Genomic DNA, 25920 nt, shown 5'->3' with positions numbered 1-25920 from the left:
AAGAGTACTGGGAGAGGGCAGTGGTAGCGCATGCCTTTAATCCCAGCACTCGGGAGGCAGAGCTAGGTGGATCTCTGAGTTTGAGGCCAGCCTGGGCTACCAAGTGAGTTCCAGGAAAGGTGCAAAGCTACACAGAGAAACCCTGTCTTGAAAAAGAAAAAAAAAAAAAAAAAAAAAAAAAAACAAGAGTACTGGGAGGTAGAGGCAGGTGGAACTGTGTGAAGCCAGCCTGGTGAACATAGCAAGTTCCAGGACTGCTGGCACTACCTAGGTCCAGTCTAAAAAATCAAACAAATCCAAGTGCATACTATTGCAGAGGACATGAGTTCTCTAGCACCCATATTGGGTGACTCACAACTACCTGTAATTAAAACTCCAGGGGATCTTCTGATCTCTGCAGGCCCCACATTCATGTGTTTATATTCTTGCAGAGATAAACATATACACGTAATCTTTAAAAATTAAATTTAAAAAATCTTATAGTTTAGGATTAACTGTCTCAGGGAGTAATGGTCAAAAATGAAGTAATTTTTAGTATTGCCATTCTCATTTTCTTCCCATTTCAGTCTAATTATTTATCATTTATTTATTTGTTTTGTGTGCTTAGTGCCCTTGAGGCCACTAAGAGGATGTCAGATCCCCTGGAACTGGAGTTATAGAAGGTTGTGAACCACTGTGTGGGTGCTGCAAATCAAACCTGAGTCCTCTGGAAGAGCAGCCAGTGATCTTAATTCCTGATCTCTCTCCAGCCCCCAGTCTTTGAGTTTTATTTTGGAATTTTTTTGTTTGATATTAGCTGCTAGAAACATGAAGTTTGGGGTGCTAGCTCAAGGTATGTGATGTCTGTGATACATGTACCCTACAGAATGTGTAGCCAGAGGATGACGTTGGGTGTTCTATGATTCTGTGCTCATTGATGTCCTTGAGACAGAATCTCTTGGTGAACCTGACTGGCTGCTTTGGGCTGGCTGGCTGGCAGGCTGGGAATACTGGGCTTATAGACAGGTGTAGCCAATGCTCAGTTTTTGTGGGTTTTTTTTGTTTTGTTAATGTTTTTAGAGAAAGGGTTTCTCTGTGTAGCTCTGGCTGTCCTGGAACTCACTTTGTAGACTTGGCTGGCCTCAAACTCACAGAGATCCTCCTGCCTCTCTTCCGAGTGCAGATACTAAAGGCATTGGCTTGTTTTATTTTTTTAAATGTTGGAACTGAGGATTTAAACTTTGGCTTACAGCAAGTGTTCATACCCACTAAGCCATCTCTCCAGCATCTTGAATGTAAACTTTTAAATAGATTCTGTCTGTCTCTGTCTGTCCATCCGTCCATCCGTGCATTCATCCATCCAACTATCTATCTATCTATCTATCTATCTATCTATCTATCTATCTATCTATTTTGAGCAGAGTCTTACTATGTAGTGTAGATGTAACCAACCGTCTTATTAAATAAGAAACACAGAGCCGATTCAGAGAAGAAAGCCAAGAGGTCAGAGCTAAGAGCCTCACCCTTCCTGCTTCAGCGATCCTCTTCAGTCAAGAGAGCTCTCCGAAAGGGACCTACTTCCTGTGTGTATGTCTTTATATAGTCTAGCTGTTCTGCCTTCTCATTGGTTGTAAACCCAAACACGTGACTGCCTCGTCACTGCCTGTATGTACAGCCCTCCAGGTCCTCTATGGTATCGAGATTAAAGGCGTGCGCCACCACCGCCACGCACTTGCTATGGCTCTAATAGCTCTGACCCCCAGGCAACTTTATTTATTAACATACAACTAAAATCACATTTCAGTACAAGTAAAATACCACCACAATGTAGTAAGGCTGGCTGTCCTGAAACTCACTATGTAGACCAGGTGGGCCTCAAACTCAGAGATTCACTTGCTTCTGCCTGCTGAGTGTTGGAATAAAGATGTGTGCCACTACACCTGGCAATAGATTTTATTTTTAAGAAATCTTTAATTATGTTTATTTAATTAGTTTATATGTATGTGTCACAGGGTCATTGGACTTGGCAGCAAAGGTTTTTACCCAATGACCCATCTCACTAAGCCTTTATATAGATTTCTGTTAGAGAAGTTTGAATTTATAGAAATATGGTACAAAAAGATAAATTTTTGCAGTAACTTGTTTTACCAAATACATAATGCTAAATATCCTGTGTGTATAACATGTATCTGTGTATGTGTTGCACTTATGTATTTCCTTCCCATTCCTCTGTGCCTCAGGCAACAACTGCTCCTTTCACTGTCTTCATAGTTTTTCCCCTCCCTGAATGCCAGGTGGTTGGAATCTTAGAGTATGTAGCATTTTAGACTGCCTTCTTACACTTTACATTGTGTTTAACGTTCCTTCATGTCTTTTCATGACTCAATAGCTCATCCATTTACTATTGAATAATACTTTTGCTTGCATCAATTTAAGTATCAATTAAATAAAATTTAAAATGTAGTTACTCAGTTGCATCAGCATATTTCAGAGGACTAATAACCATGTATAGATAGTGGCTGCTGCTTTGAGCTAGTCATAGTGGAACATGCCTTTAGTCCCAGCACTCCAGCAGAAGCAGAGGCAGACACGTGAGTTCAAAGCCAGTAAAGTCTACATGGAGAGTTCAGGTCAACCAGGGCTACACAGTGAGAAAATAAAAATCCAAAAGTAAAAAACATAAAAAAGTTAGGGGTTCTTTGAGTGTTTTAGGAAATGCCATTTTATTCTCTAGGCCTTTTGTTGATAAAAGTCTGCTCATGGGGCTGGAGAGATGGCTCAGTGGTTAAAAATGTGTACTGCTTTCTCAGAGGATCCCAATTTGGATCCCAGGACCCAGGTTGGTGCTCATAACTGCCTATAACTCCAACTCCAGGGGATCTTACCTTCTGGCCTCCTTGTGCACCTATACACATGTGATACACACAGACAGTTTTTAAAAATAAAAATGACTCTTTTAAAAAAAAAGTGCTCTACTGGGCTGTGGTGGTGCATGCCTTTAATCCCAGCACCTGAGAGGCAGAGGCAGGTGGATCTCAGTGAGTTCAAGGCCAGTCTTATCTACAGAGTGAATTCCAGGAAAGCCAGGACTGTTACATAGAGAAAACCTGTCTCTAAAAAACAAAAAACAAAGCCGGGCGGTGGTGGCACACGCCTTTGATCCCAGCACTCGGGAGGCAGAGGCAGGCGGATCTTTGTGAGTTTGAGGCACAAAGCTACACAGAGAAACCCTGTCCCGTAAAACCAAAAAACCAAAAAAACACAAACAAAAAACAAATAATAAACCTTGCTCCTTGTTCCTTCTTTGGCTGTTCGTGGTGTGGTTGTTTGAATAGGAATAATGGCCCCTTTAGACTCGTTTGAATACTTGGCCCAGCGGGAGTGGCACTATTGGGAGGTGTGGCTTTGTTGGAGTAGGTGTGGCCTTGTTTGAGGAAGTATGTCACTGTAGGGGTGAGCTTGGAGGTCTCAGATGCTCAAGCTAGGCCTAGTGTGGCTCATTCTTTTTCCTGCTGACTATGGATCGAGATGTAAAAAACTTCCTTAGTACTATGTCTGCCTGCACACTGCTATGCTTCCTGCCATGGCAATAATGGACTAAACCTCTGAACCTGTAAGCCAGCCCCAATTAACTGTTTTTCTTTACAAGAGTTGTCATGGTCATGGTGTCTCTTCACAGCAATAAAACCCTAACTAAGACACATGGTCTTTTGTGGTTCCATATGTATTCTTGTATTGGTTTTGGTTTTTGGTTTTGTTGTTGTTGTTGGTGGTGGTGGTTTTTGGTTTGTTTTTTTTTTTTTTTTGCTGAACTTGTGAAATATATCAGAATTTTGGTTAGTGTTTCATTAAACCTGAATTAATTTTGGTAGTATAGTATAGCCATTTCCATAATATTAATTCTGCCAATCCAGGAGCATGGAATGTCTTGGTTGTCTTGTATCTTGTGATTTCCTTTCTTAGTATCTTGAAGTTTGTTTTGAGGGGTCTTTCACTTCTTTGGTTAGATGTATTCCTAAATACTTTTTTTGGGGGGGGGGCAGTTATTTTGAATGAAATATTTTTTCCTGACTTCTTTCTCTGTGAGTACACTGTTGATATAGAGAAGGCTACATTTCTTATTTTCAATGACTTTGTATACTGCAACTTTACTGTGTTTGTTAGTCTGAGAGTTTTCTGGTAGACCCAATAGGGTCTTTTAAGTAAAAAACCATGTCATCTACAAATGGGGATAGTTTGACTTCTTTCTTCCCTTTCCTCTTATCCATTTTCTGTCTTGCACTTGTCTAATTGCTGTAGCTAAGACTTGGGACACTATATCAAATAAGAAAAGTGAGAGTGGACAACCCTGTCTTATTGATTTTAGAGGAAATGTTCTCAGTCCTCTGTAATACTTTATTTTGTTTTGTGATCAATTGTCACCATGTAGCCGAGGCTGGCCTAGAATACACAATTCTCTCATCTCAGCCTCCAGAGTACTTGGGTTACAGGTGTGTGCCATCAGGACTAACTCACTGTTCTCCCCGACATTTGGCATATGTGTTTGCATGTGTAACATGTGCATGTGTGGTGGTCATAGGACAGCTTGGAGTAGTTGGTTCTCTCCTTCCATGTGGATTCCAGGGACTGAACTCAGGTTGTCAAACTTAAGAAGGTGGGTGCTTTTAACTTGGTGAGCCATTGCTCTGGCTCTGGGACTCATTACGTACTACAGAGACCCTGTCTCAGAAAACAAGGTTGAGGATATTGGCAGTTAAGAGAACTGACTGCTCTTCTAGAATACCCAGGTTCAATTCCCAGCATTCACAAGAAGACTCAACAAACATCTGTAATTCTAGTTTCAGGGGATCATACACATTCTTTTGGCCTCTGTGTGTACCAGGCACACACATGGTGCACGTAGATACATAGAAGCAAAACATTCTTACACATAAAAATCAATCAATCTGATCTTGGCAGCTGGAAGTGGTACTGCAGGTCAAAACGGAAATGCCTGTTCAGGTTCCCACCCAGCCCGCCATCCTGAAGCCCTGTGAAAGACTGTGGCTCTGCAGGGAGCTGAGAGTCCCAGAATGTCTAAAGGGGACAGACACTATTGGAGACTGTGTCCATGGGAAACCCTCAGTGGTGTGCTAATTTTTCACATGGCTGGACAAGTCTACCCTTTTCACAGCAGTCCAGTGGGTCGTGACACTGGGCCTGATTTTGTCTCCATGATTAGAGTTTACCTGTTACAGGGTTGGTACTTTTTTCCCCCCTTGGGAATGTACCACCTAAATCTTTTCATAGTGTTCCTTTCTCTCAAAGTGGATCCTTCGTTGATGGAAGACACATACAACGGCTCTTCATTACCAACCAGAGTGAGGAGTTTTGTCCTTTCATTCAGAGGCTTACATAAGAATTCTAATTTTTGGGCCGGGTGGTGGTGGCTCACGCCTTTAATCCCAGCACTCGGGAGGCAGAGCCAGGTGGATCTCTGTGAGTTCGAGGCCAGCCTGGACTACCAAGTGAGTTCCAGGAAAGGCGCAAAACTACACAGAGAAACCCTGTCTCGAAAAAACAAACAAACAAACAAACAAACAAACAAACAAAAGAATTCTAATTTTGCCATGCAGCTGCGAAAGGCATTCTGTGGCTATGGTCTTTACTTTGTGTAGTTGGATTTTTCTTTAAGCTGCTAGCTCGCAAATAATGACACAGAGATTTATTATTAATTATGAAAGCTTGGCCTTAGCTTAGGCTTGTTCCACTAGCTCTTATAACTTAAATTAACTTGCTTCTATTAATCTACACTTTATCGTATGGCTTTTTACCTTTCTTTCATTCTGTATGTCCAACTCCCTCTGTGTCTCATTGGCGGCTTGCTGGTATAAGTTGTGCCCCTAGATTCCTCCTCCTCTTCCTCTCTCTCCTGGAAATCCCACCTACCTTTCCTGCCTAGCTATTGGCCAATCAGCTTTTTATTACACCAATCAGAGCAGTACATCTTCACAGTGTACAAATATGCCACAACAACCTTCTGGCCAATCCTGGTGATATACTTCATCATGCATTTCTGTATTACAATGAAGAGGCAAATAAAGCACATGATTAGCAGAAAGAGGAGATACAAAAGGAAGGAGGACTTGGGCAAGACTTTTGCTAGTCAGAAGCTGGACTGAATCTGTCATATGTGTTCAAGAATGGTTTTGAGCCATTTTAATAACGCCATTTCCACAAAAAGTAGTTGATTATGAGGAAGTTGAAATTTCTTTTTAAGAGGATCCTCAAATTATTTGTATCTGAAATGTCAGATTCTTGAAGAAAGTGGCATTTAAACTAAATTGCATTTTTGTGTTTGAAATGGACAGAATTGTAGTGAACTATAGGCTTGAGAGGCCAGGCAGTGGCAGCCCAAGAGAACAGGAGTGCAGCTATGGGGAGCTGTCTTCCTGACCATGCTGAGGCCAGTCCTCTGTGCCAGAGGGACATGCCAGCCTGCTTCCTATGTGTGAAAAAGATTCCAACACTTTGAGGGTGGTTGTCATGTAGCTTTGTGAGGTTCTCATGCCAGTTTCTGAATATCATCTCACTAGAAATGTTTTTCAAGTTGGCCTCTATTGTAATGACTTACAACTTTGTTCTTAACTACCATTATTGCTTTTTAGGGCCTGGAACTATAAATATGTATATTTTAATTGTTTGAAAAATAAATCCAATAAATTCTTTTTTCAAGATTGAAGACAGATCAATTAATAGGTTGATAAATTCAGGTGATACTTATACTCTGAGGGCAGAGAATTCCAGGGATGTATCATTCCTGGCACACTGTCTGAGACAGAGTAAATATTCAAGTTTTTTGTTTGTTAATGGGTAAGAGCATCAGTCTTGAAGTAGGGATGGGAAAGGATGTTGATGTAAGAGATAATGTCCCCTCCTTTCCTCCAACAAAGAGAAATGTTTTAAGTGATGGTAGGAGAGGAATGATTATCATATTATGTACATTGATAAAGCTGGCTATTGTTACCAGCAAAGAGGGAATTTCCTTTTCAAAATAAGGAAAATAGCTGAATGTGTTAACACATGCCTGTCATCCCAGGTCTTGGGAGGTGGAGGCAGAAGGATCAGGAGTTTATGGTCATTCAGGGCTACAAGAGACCCTGTCTCAAAAAGCCAAAGAAGCTGGGTGGTGGCGGCAGCGGCGGCACATACCTTTAATCCCATAACTTGGGAGACAGGCAGGTGGATCTCTGTGAGTTCCAGGCCAGCCTGGTCTACAGAGTGAATTCCAGGACAACTAGGGCTGTTAAACAGATAAACTCTGTCTTGAAAAACTAAAGAAAAAAAAAAAAAAACACAAAAAAAACAAAAAAAAAAACCACAAAAGCCAAAGAAATAAGTGAAAGTATGTATGTTTGGTTACCATAGAGCTTTTAAATGTTAAAATGCCATAACATATTACCTTTGCTTCAGTTTCCTTATCTGTGAAATTAATATAATAATGCTTTCAGGGTCATTGTGAGGATTAAGTTAGATAATGAATATAATACATTTTTTTTTTTCTTTTTCTTTCTCTCCCCACCTCCCAGCCCCAGACAGTTTTTCTGTGTAGCCCTGGCTGTTCTGGAATTCTCTTGCTGGGCTCAGAGAGATCCACCTGCCTCTGCCTCCTGAGTGCTGGGACTAAAGGTATGCACCACTTCTGCCTGACATGGCTTTAGACATTTTCTTTTCAGATGTTCACTGTTTGTGTATAGAAACATTGTTTTTGAGTGTTGATCTTGTACTTTGCACTTTGTCAAATTATTAGTTCTTGTTTTTTCTAGAGGATAATGACATCTGTGAGAAGAGAGCCTTTTATTTCTCTTTATAGTTCTAGTTTCAATACATTGTGTAGTAGTGACGAAAGCAGGCTTCCTTACTTGGTTCCTAATCCTTTTTAAAAGTGTTCGTATATTTCTATTTGTGTGGATGTTTTGCCCGCCTGTAGGACATGTACCATGTACATGCAGTGCCTACAGAGGAGAGTGTGAGATCCTCTAGGATTGGAATTAGACAGTTGTGAGCCACCGTGTGAGTGCTGGGAATTGAATCCAGGTCCTTTGGAAGAGCGGTCAGTGCTCTTAACTGCTGAGCCATCTTTCCAACCACTGGTTCCTAATTTTTTTTTTTTTTTAAATTTATTTTTTGAGACAGAGTTTCTCTGTGAAACAGTCCTGGCTGTCCTGAAACTTGCTCTGTGGACCAGGCTGGCCTCAAACTCAGAGATCGACCTGCATTTGCCTCCCAAATGCTGGGATTAATGGCATGTGCCACTACCGCCTGGCCCTGCTGGTTCATAATCTTAAAGGGCATTCTTTAAATCTTTCCCTGTTGAGTATGATGTTGACTGGATTTTTAAAATAAAAAATGGAGGGAATTCCCTTCTTTTGACAAGTTCTTTGGCATTTTTTATTATAAAAGATCATTGAGCCTGGTGATGGTGGTACACACCTTTAACCCCAGAGGCAGAGGCAGGTGGATCTCTGAATTCCAGGACAGCCTTAATCCCAGCACTCAGGAGGCAGAGGCAGGTGGAGTTTGAGGCCAGTCTGGTCTACAGAGAGAGTTCCAGGACAGCCAAGACTGTTACACAGAGAAGCCTTGTATCGAAAAGCAAACAAACAAAAAGCAGATTTATTGGAGATTAGGGAATGAGGTGGTTTTAGACTTAGGAAGGTTGAGACCCTAGCTGGACCTCATTTGTTTATATATACTATAGTCCTGGCATTCAAAAGAAATATCTGAACTTTTTCAAAGTTAGCAGGACCGTTGGTAGTAGAAAGCATAAAAATAGACTAAATCACCATAGGAAACTTAGAAAAGAGAATTGAAGAAATTAGGGGAACCACCAACAATCAATCCAATGTGGGGAAGAGAAGCAGTGCTTAAGAGTCAAGGAGCGGCTTGGCATCTAGTAACTACTTGGGCAGCATTTGTAGGAGTAACTGACATTATTAAATGCATTATAGAAACAGTTAAGAATTGAAGGATAATCATTAAATTTCATGAAAAAGTCCTTTATATGCTAGAGTTGTTACAATTTAGTGGTTAAGGTAGGTTGAATGTGGACAGTGAGAAGGTAAATGGTAGAGCCTAGAAAACTGGCCGGGATTGGGAAGGTTTTGTTTAGTTTGAGACGAGTTTCACCATGCAATTCTGGCTGATCTGGAAATCTCAGATATCCACCTGCCTCTGTCTCCCCAGGTTAAGGTTGAAAGAAAGGCCTGTGCCCAAGGACATTTTTCTTTTTTAAAATAACAAACAAAGGTTGGAGACATATTCCTCCACCCCCAGTCATTCTGAGCAGTCATTTATATACACTGTTGGGACAAGATCTAGTCAAGAGAGACAAACACTACAGAATTAAAAGCTGGTGTTTTTCAACCTGAAAAATGAACTGGGCATTGTTGCTGGAGAATTTCTCTCCAGCTCCCACCACCAAGTCCCGCCAGTCTCAGAGCCCACTTATAAAATAAACACACAGACTCTTACATTATTTAAACTGCTTGGCCATTAGCTCAGGCCTGTTATTGTCTAGCTCTTACTCTTATATTTAGCCCATTTCTATTAATCTTTATTTTGCCACATGGCTCATGGCTTACTGGTACCTTACATCTTCCTTGTCCTCATGGCGGCTGGCAGTGTCTCTCTCTCAGCCTTCCACTTCCCCGCATTCTTTTCCTTGTCCCGCCTATACTTCCTGCCTAGCCAATGGCCAATCAGTGATTTATTTACTGACCAATCAGCAACACACTTGACATACAGACCATCCCACAGCACTTCCCCTTTTCTTTTCTTAAAAAGGAAGGTTTTAACTTTAACATAGTAAAATTACATATAACAAAACAATTATCAAGCAAGAATTGCAGTTACAATATTAAAGAAGAGATCCTATCTATCTTAAATTTGTGAGTTTAAGGTTTTATATCTAACTTATCTTTTATTATAACTAAGGAAAATTGTAAGTATCTAGTCTTTAACCACATCAAAGACCTCAGAAGGATATACTACTACCTGAGAAATGGAGAAGGATATAAGCAACTTTTAGGAGTCTTGTAGGGTAGACAGAGACAGCTGGCAGCCTGGACAGTCATTCAAAGTTCTCTTGTAAAGTTGGGGCATCTGTCTTCAGCCCACAGGCCTAGAGTCTCTTATTCACTTTTCTCTGTGTCCTGTAGAATGTCTGGCAGTTTTCTCTGCAAAGCAGGAACCTGAAGGACCATTTTGTCAAGCAAAGTTCAGTGGTCACCTTTGTATGGGTCCTGCATGTCCAGTTGATCAGACAGTCCAGGCAAGAACAGTTTCTTGCCCAAATGGCTATTTTTGTCAAGGTGAAGATAAACTCCGTATGGAGTGTCTTCGATGCCCATCCTCCTCTCTGAAGTAAATCGGTGCTGTCAGGAGCAGACATGTCTCACTGTCCAGAAAGTCTAAATTTTTAAAACATTTTAAATGCCATATTTTGTAGGTCTTTGAAGTGTTTGAAGACTATCTATCTATCTGAAATATATCTATGTATACCTAGAAGACTTAACTAACATGGCTACAAATATTATCATAGATGACTAACTATTAATCTATTTTTTAATTATCCATTACAATTTTAAATGAGTTACATAAACATAATACCTCAAACAAGAATAGAAATATATATATAGTATAACAAAATTAAGTTTAAATTTGTATCAATAAACTAAAATCTATAGCAATGTAAAATATTTTAAACAAGTTGTTACTCTTTAAAAGTAGGTTCAATAATCTACCCTTTCATCCTATCATATCTAAACTATCCCCTTTTTTTCTTTAGAAAGAGATTGTATTTATAATCAACCTGCTTTAAATAAAAATATTGGTTTTTGTCTGTCCCACACCAGAGGGCTCTTCTGATTTGGGACATAAGAATCTCTTAACCATTTTTTTTTTTTTTGAGCAATATGTCTGGGTTTAGAGGGGGAGTGAGCCAATTCCATCTCTAAAGCCAGCTTGGTATATTTGGGAATTTGGGCGTAGCTTCTCTTACTACTTCCTGCTGGAGGGGGGCGCTGTATCTTATGGGGACACGAAGAAAATTTTAGGATCATGGAGTAGTCCATGAGGCTGTATCGTCTGAGCCAGTTGCCTTGAAACCATTCTGGATGTTGAATCATCTGGGCCATGGTGTCATTGGAGACCTTTCAGGGGGTCTTGCCTGGTCAAACCTGATGTATCTTAATCTGGAACAAATCCATAGTCTCTGGCTTTCTGTGGAAACAAGAGCAGAGACTCTTTTCCAAAGCAACATATCCTTATATCCAAATTTTGAAGTCAAGGTACCTTTAAAATATACATTTTGGCATAACTCAACAGCTTTTACAATCAAATGTTTTTCTGCAGTTACGAATATCAAAGAGAACATAATCCAGATTCTCTGTGTGGTAGTCATCTTTACGTGGCTTATTTTTTTATATTAGCTTGAGCCTATTACTTTTAAACTGCAGCCTTCTAAGCCTGAAACGGCGCAGTGGCTGCTGGCTCCGCCCACTTCAGCTTCCCAACATGGCGGCGGTCCGCTTTCCGCCAGCTCTGGGAGCCATAACTCTCAGAAATAGTGGGTCTACAGAGGCAGAGGCAGGAGGATCACGAGTTCGAACCAGCCCGGCTAGCTCAGTCGGTAGAGCATGAGACTCTTAATCTCAGGGTCGTGGGTTCGTGCCCCACGTTGGGCGCCATTTGTTGCTGGAGAATTTCTCTCCAGCTCCCACCACCAAGTCCCGCCAGTCTCAGAGCCCACTTATAAAATAAACACACAGACTCTTACATTATTTAAACTGCTTGGCCATTAGCTCAGGCCTGTTATTGTCTAGCTCTTACTCTTATATTTAGCCCATTTCTATTAATCTTTATTTTGCCACATGGCTCATGGCTTACTGGTACCTTACATCTTCCTTGTCCTCATGGCGGCTGGCAGTGTCTCTCTCTCAGCCTTCCACTTCCCCGCATTCTTTTCCTTGTCCCGCCTATACTTCCTGCCTAGCCAATGGCCAATCAGTGATTTATTTACTGACCAATCAGCAACACACTTGACATACAGACCATCCCACAGCAGGGCATAAGTAGATTTTTCTTTTCATCGTGAGCATTTGTTTCTACATTCAGAGTTACCATTTTCCAATCAGATTTGTTATTGTGACTCAAAATAACTTTTGGGACTGGAGGACTCTTAAATAAAACAAACAAACAAAAACCTACCATTTTACAGCCAGACATGATGGCATATGTCTAAATCTTACCTTAAGCAAAGGAAGGAAGAATAAGAATTTGAGGCTAGCCTGGGCTACATAATGAGACCCTGCCTAAGAAGAACAAAACATTTTGCAGAGAAGGGCTGATTTTAAAAGGTGACTTGAACTACTAAAAATCTGTTAAAATCTCCAAGCTTTCACAAATCTTTTACTTTGGAATATTATGACTTACAAAAGCTTTGTAATTAAGAAGTAGCAAGGTGCTGGAGAGATTGGTTATCAAGAGTTAATTAACCAATTGTGGAGGTAGAGGAAGCCAGCCTGGTGTACAAAGTGAGTTCCAGGATAGCCAGGGCTACACAGAGAAACTTGGTCTTCAAAAACCAAAATAAATAAGTAAATGAGTTTATGTTGCTCTGCGAGGACCCAAGATCAGTTTCCAGCATCCATGTCAGTTATCTCCAGTGCCATGGTTCCAATACCCTCTTCTGGCCTCTGTGGGCACTTGCAAAATACCCATACATACCCCCACAGACACACACAGAGACATAGTTTAAAAAGAAATTTTTTAAAAATTGAAAAGGTGACAGCAGTTTTCACAAAGGAAACCAATTTTGGAAATTCATGTTTTATTTAAAAGCAGTGAAAAAGATTTTAAATAAAATTCATAGTGAATGTGTTTTAAAATATTACTAATTTTAATAATCAGTTCTCACTGGCTTACCATTAAATGTAGAGAACATTGTTTTATGTACTTGTCAGTATAATATAGGTAATATTTAATAGAATGTTAACATAGAAAGCTTAAAAAATACTGGGGGCAGTGATGGCACACACCTTTAATCCCAGAACTTGGGAGGCAGAGCCAGGTGGATCTCTGTTAGTTCAAAGCCAGCCTGGTCTAACAGAGTGAGATCCAGGACAGGCACCAAAACTACAGAGAAACCCTGTCTCGAAAAACAAAACAAAACAAAACAAAACAAAAACGAAAAGGAAGGAAGGAAGAAAGAAAAAACTTAAAAAATAAAATAACTTTGCAGTTTTGTGTAATCTGTGAATTTTCCTTACTGCTAAAGTTCCTTTTAAGATGATGTTTTTGAGTCTGGCTGCTTCATTTCATCACCTAAGTAACTGCTGTTATCTTTTTCAGTGTTTGCATCATGTATTATGACTGGAATCTAGAGGAATATAAAGTTAGGCTGCTGTGAACAATTTGAGCGCTGTGCTTCAATCTTTAGTCAGGTACCTTCCTCAGTAGTGGTCTTTATCCTTTGCCACTGCTTTTCTTCATATGTTTTGGCACTAGGTTGGACCTAAAAGTGATTTTTTACCTCTGAACACAGTAAGGCACTTAGCTTAGTGGTTCTCACCCTTCCTAATGCTGAGACCCTTCAATACAGTTCTCCATGTTGTGGTGACTCCCAACCATAGAACCATTTCGTTGCTATTTCATAACTGTAATTTTGCTACTATTATGAAATCATAATGTAAATATCTGATATTTGACCCCTGTGAAAGGGTCTTTCTGTCCCAAAGGGGTTGCAACTCACAGGTTGAGAATTACTGACTTAGCGAGTTCCAGGCTAACCCAGGCACACGTACAGACCCTGCCTCAAAAGCAAAACCCACTTGAATCAGTCCCATTAGCTTTTTCCCCTAAGGGGGCTGATAAAGCAAGTTCCAGTTGTCAGGGTTTTTTTTTTTTTTTTTTTTTTTTTTTTTTTTTTTTTTTTTTTTTTTTGGTTTTTCGAGACAGGGTTTCTCTGTGTAGCTTTGCGCCTTTCCTGGAACTCACTTGGTAGCCCAGGCTGGCCTCGAACTCACAGAGATCCGCCTGGCTCTGCCTCCCGAGTGCTGGGATTAAAGGCGTGCGCCACCACCGCCCGGCCAGTTGTCAGGGTTTTAACCCTCTGACTTCACGTATGTCTTGGGTAGTTGTACATTTATAGAAACATTAGCATATGAAATTATATCTAGTGTATTGTGTACTATACAGTTAGAACTCAATCCATATATTTTATTAAGGGATATTTTTACAATCAAAATTGTGTCTTTCCTCAAAAGGGTATCATTACTAGAAACTTCTAATCTTCAAATCCTAGACTATAATTTCCTCTGTAAGTTACTGATGCTCCACTGGGATTTACAACACTTAAATGTAATAATAAGCCTTTAATTTTCCTTATGTTATTTCTTACTTAGCTTCAGTTTTCAGGACAGTTACAAATTTTCTCTTCTCTGATGTGGTCCCTTCATGCTGGTTGCTATAGAAATGTTCTTTCCAGAGAAGTGGCAAATTAGGTTAAGGTCAAGAATAGTGATTTTCAAAAAGTTGTTGCCTTAGTTAGAATTTCTTTGGTTTTTCGAGACAGGGTTTCTCTGTGTAGCTTTTCGCTTTTCCTGGGACTCACTTGGTAGCCCAGGCTGGCCTCAAACTCACAGAGATCCGCCTGGCTCTACCTCTCGAGTGCTGCATAGTTAGAATTTCTATTGCTGTGAAGAGACACTATGACCATGGCAACTCTTCTTTTTTTTTTTTTTTTAAGTTAGAAGCATTAAAAGCATCTTTATTAGCTCTAGGATTCAGTAATATATATACTTGCATAAGAAATAAGCGTCTCATATTCCATTTTTTATTTATTATTTTATTTTATTTTTTTAAATTTTTTCCGGAGCTGAGGACTGAACCCAGGGCCTTGCGCTTGCTAGGCAAGCGCTCTACCACTGAGCTAAATCCCCAACCCCCCATTTTTTTATTGTATTAACATTTTTTTCATTTATTTTGCACACTGACCACCGTTTCCCCTCCCTCTTCTCCTCTCGTTCCCTCCCCCTCGACTCCCATATGCCCCCTCTCCCATCACACCTCCTCCGTCAGAAAGGGGCAGGCCTCTCATGGGCTTGAACAAAGCCTGGCACATCAAGTTAAGATTGGCCCAAGCTCTTCCCCCTACATCAAGGCTGGCCGAGGTAATCCAGCATGGGGACTCTTATAAAGGAAAACATTTAATTAATTGGAGTGGCTTGCTTACAGTTCAGAGTTCACAGTTCATTATCATCATAGTGGGACATGCTAGTGTGCAGGCAGACATGGTGCTGGAGAAGTAGTTGAGAGTCCTACATATTGCAGGGAACAGGAAGTGGTCTGAGACTCTGGGTGATATCTTGAGCATATATGAGACCTCAAAGCCTGCCTCCACAGAGATATACTTCCTCCAGCAAAACCACACCTACTCCAACAAGGCCAGACCTCCTAATAGTGTCACTCTCTGGGGGCCATTTTCTTTCACACCACCACAGTTGCCATGTGGGGTAGGATGAGAAGTGATTTAAGAATTTTTCTTTACATACATAAGGCTTTTCTTTTTCTTTAAACAGTTTTCTAAGGCAGCCTAAACCTAAACTAAACTAAAACCTGTGTTTTAGTCCTAACTCGAGTTAATTAGCCCTGGGCTGAAAATGCTGCCCACTATCAAGTGTTTATCACCCATAAACAGATATACTTACGTCTGGAGAAGAACTCACTTACAACAGATAATTATGAATTTTAGTTTCTATTTTTCTCTAAATCAGGGACGTATAAAATTAACCTGTAATTTTATGGTAAGAGATGGTAACATGGTTGTAATATTTAACATTTCACAGCAGTATAATTTAGCTGTCCATTAGGGCTGTTGCTGTGGTCATAGAAGAATCTGACCAGTGGACAATTTAAAGTTATAAACTTTGGAGAAACAAAGCTATAAAAAGATCTTTAATGATTTCAGCAGGTTTATTGATGTATAATTTACAGAAAATAAAGTTCAATTTAAGTGTAGAATTCATTGACTTTAATTTATAGAGCTGTGCAACTGTCACAGTTAATCTGCTTTTAGATTTCCTATGACTTACAAAAGTTTCCTAATGTTAACCATTATTAACTTCCATCTGTAAGATAACACAAATTATAGGTTTAAAAGTAGCAACTTAGGAGTTTGACTTCCCTGAATCATAGTTCTGCCATTTACTTTGAGTACCTCTCTGTATGTAGCCTTTTAAAATTTTAAATTGGCTAATAACTGTCTTACAGCACTGATAGCATTTCATTGCAATCCCCTTATTCTCAGGGGATACTTTTCAAGACCCCCAGCAGATGCTTTAAATCATAGGTAATGCTACTCTATGGATAGAGTACATATAGTACATAGTCTTTCTTAATGTGGTTCATACCCTGATACCTCCTTTGCATCATTGATTTTGTACTTTGGGGCCATTTATTGAGAGGTTATTCAACACAAATGGGTATATAATGAGTTCCAGGCCAGCAAAGGCTACATAGTCAGACCCTGTGTCAGACCCTTGCCCAACACCAAGAGTTTATTATTATCTGTAACTAGCTATAATGGTGCCTCAGGAGAACAACTAATTTAGATCAGGTATTTGATAAATTTTAAATTTGATCTTTCTCTGAATCAGGGATCTGACAACCAAGATGGCTATTAAGTAATGAACAGGTAGCATATACAGTATAAATCAGCAGCAGTTCAAAATATATTAATTGAGAATTCCAGAAATAAGTTATAAATTTTAAATTATACTCTATTCTGAGTAACATGATGGAATCTTGTGCCATCTGGGAGATGAGTCATCACTTTGTCCAAGAATCAGGATGTTGGTATTTTAATAATTTTATTTTATGTGTTTACTCTTAGCCCAAGTAGAAGAATGTTTATTACATTCATTAAATCATATATCCTGTGTGGTGTGTGTGTGTGTGTGTGTGTGTGTGTGTGTGTGTGTGTGTGTGTATTATCGTATATATGTTAAAGATGATGTGAACAACTATATTTGATAAGCTTTGAATATTTGAAAAAATTAAGTTGGAGAAAGAAACTTAAAAAATGAGAAAGTAGTAATTCTTGGATCATTCTCTACAATTAATTCAAACTGAGTCTCAAAAAAATCTTTGTTTTGTAGTTTATCGTTCTTGCAATAGAATATATAAGAGTGACTTACAGGTTTTTTTTAAATTAATTTTTAATTTAATTAGGGAGAGAGAAAAATATGAGTGACTATGGTTTATGAGTGCAGGTGCCTGTGCATTTGAGCTTTGAGGCCACAGGAGGACTTAGGGTAGCCTGCTCTATCACTCGCTGTCTAATTCCTTTGAGATAGGGTTTCTTGTTGAACCTGGAGCTAGGCTGGTGACCAGCAAGCACCATCTACTCTCTGTCTCCACTTTTTGTGTGTGTATGTTTATGAGCATGTCTATGGAGCTGCCCACAGAGGACAGAAGAGGGTGTCAGGTCTCTGAAATCTAACCTCAGGAGTTAGAGGTTGTTGTGAGCTGGCCTGCTTGGGCACTGAGAATCTCAGGTCCTCTGGAAGAGCAAGGTCTCTTAACTCCTGAGCCATCTCTCCAGGCACATCCTCAAAGCTTTTTAATTGATGTAATCCAAGTTTCATTTTTTTTGTTTTTGTTTATTTACTGAGCTTTTTAGGCTATCCTTAAACAACAACGATGACCCAACCCATTCTAACATCTTGACGTTTCCTGGAGGAGTTAATATAAATAAATGTCTTAGTTAGGATTGCACTCGATAGTCATTTATTCTCTCTAGTTATACTTTTTAAGAAAAAAGAAAAGAAAAGAAAACTGACTTAAGAGCCAGAAGAGGGGCAAGAGAGATGGCTCAGTGTTCTTCCAGAAGACCCAGGTTCAATTTCCCAGCACCCACATGGCAGCTCACAACTGTCTGTAAACTCTAGTTCCAGGGGACCTGATACCCTCACACAGACATACACACAGGCAAAACACCAATGCACATAAAATAAAAATAAATTATAAAAAAAAGAGAGTTGTAAATAACATGTAAGATAATTTCTTTCTAATTAATATATTGTATACTTACACGCATAAAGAAACAGAAGTCATGAGGTGTTTTATTTATAGATTTAGAGCAAAAATAGAATTGAAGAGATGAGTGATAGGGTAAGAGAGAGATCATTTTACTGTCAACATTTTTAAAACATTTTGACTCGAATGTTACTTGGAAATTTTTTTATAAGAGTGTTGAGGGATGGCAGTATAGCACATTGGTGGCACACTTGCCTAGCAAGCACAAGCCCTAGGTTCTACTATCCCTAGTACATACACAAAGATTGGTTGAGATGATGTCAGAATTGTTACTTGAAGATAAGCCTGAATTACATCATGGGTAGGGAGGGAAGATTAGAAGAGTTGTTTGTTTCCTCTCTTTAGGTTAGAGCATGGGCCTGATAGATTTGTTAATACACAATGGCAGTGAGGTTTAGCTATCAGAATGCAGCTTTATCTGTTATGCAGCTTTTGAATGAGATTGCAAGTAGTGCTCCCTTCTCCTTAGTCCTCTTTGTATCTGTGATGATAGGAATAAGAGGAAAAGAATTGGGGGTTTGAGCTAGATGGTTTTGTTCAATCTCTATCTCTTAATTAACCTTTTTTTTTTTTAAGCTTCTGCAGCCTCCCTAAATTTCCATTTCTTTTATCAAGTGGGATATACTTGATAATATGTACTTTTATACATTTGCTCAGTGAGAAGCATTTAGTACAATTTAGCACATGACCAAATAAATAATAATAATTAAGTGATGTGCCATGAGGTATGTTGTATTTGGATTTGGAGGGTGTTTAAGGGAGTAAAGTACTGTTAGCTACAAAACCCATACCAGCAAAAAGGCATGAACTAATTTTGTATGGAATATCTGCATGGGATTAAATTCTTAGAAAAGGTAATATAGAAGATACTTTATTAATTTAATGAACTTTAGCAATCATTTTATTTAAAAACATTGTAACATTTGTTTGTGTGTGAATATATGAGTGTGCAAGTACCATGGTTTATGTGTGGAAGTCAAGACAACTCTAAGGAGTTGATTAACTCCTTCCACTCTGTATGTTCTGCTGATTAAAGTCAGGCTGTCAGACCTGGTGGGAAGCACCTTTACTTGCTGAGCCACCTCTGGCCCACCATTTTCTAATGCCCAGCTCTTACCTTGAATAGCTCGTCTTCTAAACACTCACCTTCTTGTTCTTTATCTTGGAACGTGCTATAAACATGTTTCATTGTGGCACTTGACTCTTTTTTGGTTTTTCGAGACAAGATTTCTCTGTGTAGTTTTGGTGCCTGTCCTGGATCTTGCTCTGAAGACCAGGCTGGCCTCGAACTCACAGAGATCCGCCTGGCTCTGCCTCCCGAGTGCTGGGATTAAAGGCGTGCGCCACCACCGCCCGGCAGTTCTGTCTATTTTAACATCCAGATGACGTCTCAAATAGTAAGTGGTAATAATTTAACACAAACCTGTTAGATACTCATTATTTTTTTTTTAAAGATTTATTTATTTATGTATACAGTGTTCTATCTGCATGCATGCCTGCACACCAGAAGAGGGCACAGATCACATTATAGATGGTTGTGAGCCACCATGTGGTTGCCGGGAATTGAACTCAGGACCCTGGAAGAACAGGCAGTGTTCTTAACCTCTGAGCCATCTCTCCAGTCAGTACTCATTATTTATGGTTGAGTTTTATTTAAAGTAATTATGTTATAGAGGTTAAAATGTAGGCAGTTTCACGATTTACCATTTTGTGTTTATGAAAGCCATCTGAGCACATGCAAATAACTGATTTCAGTGTGTGATGTTGTTTTGTTTGCAAGTTTTGTTTTAAATAGTGTTTATAAAATTTAAAAAAAAAATGTGAGTCAGGTGTCGAAGTAAACACCTGCAGAGGTATAAAAGAATCACTGCTAGTTAGAGGCCCATCACACAGTGAGTTGTTCAGGCTGTACACCTTGTCTTTAAAAAAGAAGTTAATTTGTTAATGGCCTAATAAGCTATTAATAATTTTTAATTTTTAATTTGAATTATCTAGCAGCATATTTTTTAAAACCAGGTTTGCATTTTGATAGGCTAATAATGACATGCTGTGATTGTGATGTTTTGTTATGTTCTCTACAATTAAGAGTCTGGTACACAATAGGATTTGTAAATATTTGTTGAATGAATTGATAAGGTTTTTAGCATACCGAGTAATAGAACTTTTCTCTCATCAACAGTGGGCTTGTGTTTGAGGTTGAATAATTTCTTTTTTCTTTCTTTTTGTTTTTGTTTTATTGCAACAGGGTCTCACACTATAGCCCAGTCTGGCCTAGAACTCACCATGTACTTTGCAGTGGCCTCAAAGTTGCAGCAGTCCTCCTGCTTCAGTCTCGAAAGTGCTGGGCTTACAGTTCTGAGCCACCATACTTAGCAGTATTGAGAACTTTCAATAAAATGTGAATTACTTGTAATTACTTTAAAAATAAGATGTAGTGGATAATTTTCTATTTAATTACAAGTTGAAATAATATTTGTTTTCATATTTATAAGCATACTACTGAGCATAATCAAATCATTAATAATGTGTAATATTATATTATTAGTCACTTTTTTCATTCATAAAAACACCTGGTATACCAGATGTGGCGACACACACGTTTAACCCCAGCACTGAGGAGACAGAGGCAAGGGTTGTCCTGCAAGTCTGAGGCCAATGTGAACTATGGTGAATTCCAGGCCAGTCTGGGCACATAGTGAGACCTAGACCACCACCATTGCTTTACCCTCCCCCAAAATAAAAACCTAAAATTATTGGTAAAAAATAAGTAATATTTAAGATGTTTGGAAGACTGGAGGTGTAGCCCGTTGGTTGGGGCACTTGCCTAGCATATGCAAGATCTTGACTTAATCTCTTTAAAACAAAAGAAAAGACATGTATTAAAGGTTTTAGGTTGGGTTTTATAGTTTTAAATTTTTTAATAGGGCGGGTAAGGTAGCTCAGACGGCAGAGGCTTACTGCCAAGACTGACAACCATAGTTTAATCCTTGGGACCCATGCATTAGGAAAGAACCGATTCCTACAAGTTGTGTTCTGACTTCCACACCTTTGCCATAGTGTGTGTGCCCTTCTCCCGTGGATAAATGAGATGTAATTTTAAAAATGTAAATATTTCTGATATTTAGCTTTTATCTCTAACCAAAAAACAAAGAATACGTGAGGAAATTTAGCTATGTGTGCGGTCTAGCTAATTGTAATTTTCTGGTCTGTAAATTTGAGGATTTTAAAAAAATCTTTTGAAGTAGACGTTTTAACCATCCTGTTCTAACAATACACTATGTAGCAAAGAAGTGTAGGTCATACAGTGAAAATTTTTTTCTATCAGGATATAAAAGTCTTAGCAATGTCTAAAACTTAAAAAAAAAATTAAAAACTGCATACAGTCTCCTTTGTCTTATTACTCCCACCAGCTTTGATAAAGTATTTAAAAGTAGTGGAGGTTTTTGGTTAAAGTTTGTTTGTTTGAGGTAAGTGTGAGACTTACCTCAAATTTGTTAGGAGCTAAGGATGCTCTTTAACTTGTCCAGTGCTAGGGATTGAAGAGCTTTGTGCATCCTGTGTAAATTAGAAAAAAAAAACCCTGCTTTGTTGACGCATAACTTACATAAAAGCACGTACCTGAGAGTTCAATCAGTTCTCACAACAGACCCTTGTAGATCAAGAAATGGACTATTATTAGTTTCCTTAAAAAGGAATGAGGGCCAGGTGTTGTGACAGTCTTTTTAATCTTGGCACTTGGGAGACAGAGGCAAGTCATTCTCTTCTTCGCAGCAAGTTAAAGGCCAACCAAGACTGTAGAGAGCTTTGTTTTGTGCTACGACTGTTTTTGTCATTTCTGTCTCTAAGAGAATGAGTTGTTTTTTTTGTTTTTTTGTTTTTGTTTTTTCTTTTGGTTTTTCGAGACAGGGTTTCTCTGTGTAGCTTTGCGCCTTTCCTGGAACTCACTTAGTAGCCCAGGCTGGCCTCGAACTCACAGAGATCCGCCGGCCTCTGCCTCCCGAGTGCTGGGATTAAAGGCGTGCGCCACCACCGCCCAGCGAGAATGAGTTCTTAATTCCAACCTCCTGTAGACTTCAAAGGTTATGCCTTTGGGCAAGCTAATTCATCCTTCTTGGAAATATGTTCCCCTCTAAAATGGAAGATAGAACTGATTCATTATCATAGTTTTTATTTTATAAAAATGTAAAAAGATTATTGTGATATTAAAGTGATATGGAAGGCTGTAGAGTCAAAATTGGACTTACAATTTCTTTTCAACAGGTTAATTGAAATAAAAAAAAACAAAACAGATCATTCTAATTTTTTTCCTTTCTCTGTTTTCCAGGTTATATTTCACACTATGTGCTGACTGTATCTACAGAAGATATTTAAAAAAAAGATAAACTTTTTTCCAAGATTTTGATTCCAGTGGAATCTTTGCTTTAGATTTTGTGTGTGTGTGTGTGTGTGTGTGTGTGTGTGTGTGTGTGTGTGTGTGTGTGTATGTGTATGTTAGTGAATTGTAACTCCAGAAGCAATGCCTGTACAAGCTCCACAATGGACGGATTTCCTTTCCTGCCCAATTTGCACTCAGACTTTCGACGAAACAATTCGAAAGCCCATCAGTTTGGGCTGTGGCCATACTGTCTGCAAAATGTGCCTGAATAAACTCCACCGTAAGGCTTGCCCATTTGACCAGACCACTATCAATACAGACATTGAGCTCCTTCCTGTGAACTCAGCATTACTGCAGCTAGTGGGTGCTCAGGTAAGACAGTAACTTAATACTGGTTATTGTCTGTCTGTCTGTCTGTCTGTCTTTTTCTTTCTTTCTTTCTTTCTTTCTTTCTTTCTTTCTTTCTTTCTTTCTTTCTTTCTTTCTTTCTTTCTTTCTTTCTTTCTTTCTTGTTTTTGGTTTTGTTTTGTTTTGTTTTTCAAGACAGGGTTTCTCTGTGTAGCTTTGTACCTTTCCTGGAACTCACTTGGTAGCCCAGGCTGGCCTCGAACTCACAGAGATCGGTCTGGCTCTGCCTCCCGAGTGCTAGGATTAAAGGCATGCGCCACCACCGCCTGGCTGGTTATTGTCTTTAGTTGACTGTTTTTAGTTCTGTGTGTCTATGTGTGGGTGTGTTTATTTTAATGTAGATACAGATGGTTGAATACAGAAATATTTGTAGACATGTATATACCTTGATTATTTGCATATTTCCTTGCCCTATTAGGCAAGATAATCTTTTTTGTTTGTCTTGTTTGGTTTGGTTTCTCTTTGTAACAGCCCTAACTGTCCTGGAACTCTGTAGACCAGGTTGGCCTTGAATTCACAGAGATCCACTTGCCTCTGCCTCCTTGAGTGCTGGGATTAAAAGCATGCGCTACCACTGCCCGGCAGCCAAGATAATCTTAAGGGCACCACAGTTCCAATAGCAATGTACATGCCTCATGTTTAGATGTTGGTTTCTAAACAGTTCTCCAATAAAAGGAACCAGAACTCTTGGGAGAAATGGTCAGTTCTAGGGCTAGGACAACAAGTACTCAAACCAGCTTAGAGTACCTTGTGCAAGTATTCAAAGTGATGGGACCATGTCAAAGGCATACTAGATCTGGTTGAAAGAGTTCCCGATGGCCAAAGCTGGAAGGGTTTGAGTAAAATAAATAGTCATGTATTGAATTGTAACAGAGTATAAAGAAGAATCAAAGGCTCTATGCAAATAAAATTATAGGTGTTCATTATTCTCTTTCTTTCTTCCTTCCTCCCTCCCTCCCTCCCTCCCTCCCTCCCTCCCTCCCTCTCCTTCCTTCCTTCCTTCCTTCCTTCCTTCCTTCCTTCCTTCCTTCCTTCCTTCCTTCTTTTGTGCCTATTATTTAATTTTATTTAGGAAACTTAAGGTCATTGTCCCAGAGCCCTGATTTTTTTTGTTTTTTTTTCTTGGCTTTTTTTTTTTTTAAAGCCTCATTTTTAAAGGATTATTTTTTAAAAAAGCTTATTTTCACTGGGTGTTGTGCTGCATGCCTTTATTCATAACACTGGGGAGACAGGTAGGTGAATCTCTTGATTAGTTCCAGGGCAACAGGGTTACAATAGTGAGACCTTGTCTAAAAACAAAAATATTTTATTGTAATTTATGTAACTGTGTGTGTGCACTATGTGTCCAGGTACCCTTGGAAGCCAGAAGAGGTTATTGGATCCCCTGATGTTGGAGTTATAGGCGATTGTGAGCCACCTAATGTGGGTGCTAGGAATTGAATTCGTGTCCTGGAAGAGCAACAAGTGCTCTTGGCTACTGAGCCATCTCCAACCCTTTACAAAGTTACTAAATATACCCTATTGTGAAGTGGATTGTTTGCGTAGCTACCATTTTGCTATAACCACAGTAACTTTTACCTAAGGATAAGCAATAAGGACTGCATAGACCTTCCTTAGCTATTTATGTACATAGCATATTCACGTAAGTACGGTAATGTTTGAAAAAAGGGAGGAAACAGCAAAGAAAACATGGTAAGAGATGACCGAAAAGAGCTTTCTCCCAACTGCATGTACACAAGACTCAGGTATAAAGATTCATAAACAGACCCTCTAGGGACAACCATACTAACAGCATTTTAAAATAAAATTTTTAATTAGATATTTTCAAAAAGGAAGGAAGAAAACTAGTCACACGAGAAGGAAGAATAAATTCAGAGACTCTTTTCAAGTTTTCTGTAAGTGTAAAATTATCCCCAAATAAGTTTAAAATCTTAGCGAGACTGGAATTAATGTGGTTTTCAGTTGACTACTGTTTTATCAGCTCTGGAAGTCTGGTTTTTACCTATGTGATATTGTGGTGAATGATCTTATTATGTTTTTGGTTTTGTTTTTGAAGTTTGTTTTCTTTTTGATGACACCTTCTTCCTTCCACCATGTGGGTCCTGGAAATTGAGCTCAGGTCGTCAGGTCTAGTGGCAAGCACCTTCATCCTCTGAGCTGTCTGGATGAGCCTTCTCAGATGATGTCTTTGAACTTTATTATAGTTCTGAAAGTAGATGTGTAATCTCTGACTTTTTCAGTTGTTTGTTTAAGTAGCACATGTGTTCATTGCTATGATTAAAGAGTGGTTTTGATGGATAACTTTAGTCATACACAATTATTAATATTGGAGAAATCTGGCAAATGCTGTCTTAGCCAGGTGAACTGGATTAATGTGAACAGAAATAAGTCATATTGATAGTAGATCTTTGACATGCTGTGATGAAAATGGCATTTTTTTTCTTTGTGAACTTAATGCCAAAAATATCTAACCCCAGTCTCTTTATGAGAAAAACAGGATCCTGTCAAATGTCAGTATACATCATACATACCAGTACTGCATAAAACTGAAAATCATGAAAGCATAGGAAGGACTGGAAAAGTGCCAAAACTTCTGGAATCTTACAAAAAATATATTAGGTATTCTGGATGACATTTTAGAACACTGGATGGCTACTAGGCAGAAGTAAGGCATTTTGAGAAAAAACGAGATTTTTAGCTATAATGATGAGTATTAACATTGGCATATTAATGTCAGTAAATGGATCCTACCTATTTTTTTTAAGCTGCTCAGCTTGCCACAAACCAGTGTCTGACTAGTGGTGGTCATGGACATGGAAATGCAGGCCCTTGCGTGTTGCTAGGGAGAGTGCAAACTGGGAGGCTCTGGAAAATAACCTGGAAATGCACACAGCCCTGTAACCATAGCGGCTGCACTTACAGGTATCAAAGGGTTTGACAGAGGGTTTGAACACATGGAGAGGGAGACCTGTAGAGGAATGTCACCATGTCTCTAAAAGCAACAAATCAGAAATAGCCTA

General features: G+C 39.1%; 2 protein-coding genes, 1 non-coding gene and 1 pseudogene across 4 annotated transcripts in view; all 4 read left to right on the top strand.

The window, feature by feature from the left end:
• The window catches only part of LOC131924919 (forkhead box protein C1-like), a 34123-nt gene extending 11567 nt beyond the window's left edge, over window positions 1–22556 (top strand). Inside the window, exon 3 of the mRNA XM_059280176.1 lies at window positions 22442–22556. Within this exon, the coding sequence (XP_059136159.1) occupies window positions 22442–22465 (24 nt within the window). The 3' untranslated portion in view covers window positions 22466–22556. The remainder of the gene's footprint in view (window positions 1–22441) is intronic.
• LOC131925654 (protein RER1-like) lies at window positions 4969–6140 on the top strand (annotated as a pseudogene).
• Trnak-cuu (transfer RNA lysine (anticodon CUU)) lies at window positions 11633–11705 on the top strand. The gene has a single exon. It is a non-coding gene; the product is annotated as a tRNA-Lys (tRNA).
• A 4-nt stretch (window positions 22557–22560) lies between the features above and the next one.
• Rc3h1 (ring finger and CCCH-type domains 1) overlaps window positions 22561–25920 on the top strand; it is a 48745-nt gene continuing 45385 nt past the window's right edge. For both annotated transcript variants that reach the window (XM_059281098.1, XM_059281097.1), the window contains exon 1: window positions 22561–22864. In XM_059281098.1, coding sequence (XP_059137081.1) covers window positions 22634–22864 — 231 coding nt within the window. In that variant the 5' untranslated portion in view covers window positions 22561–22633. The remainder of the gene's footprint in view (window positions 22865–25920) is intronic.

The sequence above is a fragment of the Peromyscus eremicus genome, chromosome 15 (assembly GCF_949786415.1).
Source record: "Peromyscus eremicus chromosome 15, PerEre_H2_v1, whole genome shotgun sequence".
In the NCBI taxonomy this organism is placed as follows: Eukaryota; Metazoa; Chordata; class Mammalia; order Rodentia; family Cricetidae; genus Peromyscus; species Peromyscus eremicus.
Note: the sequence above shows the minus strand (reverse complement) of the source record. Positions and strands in the feature narration are given on the sequence as shown.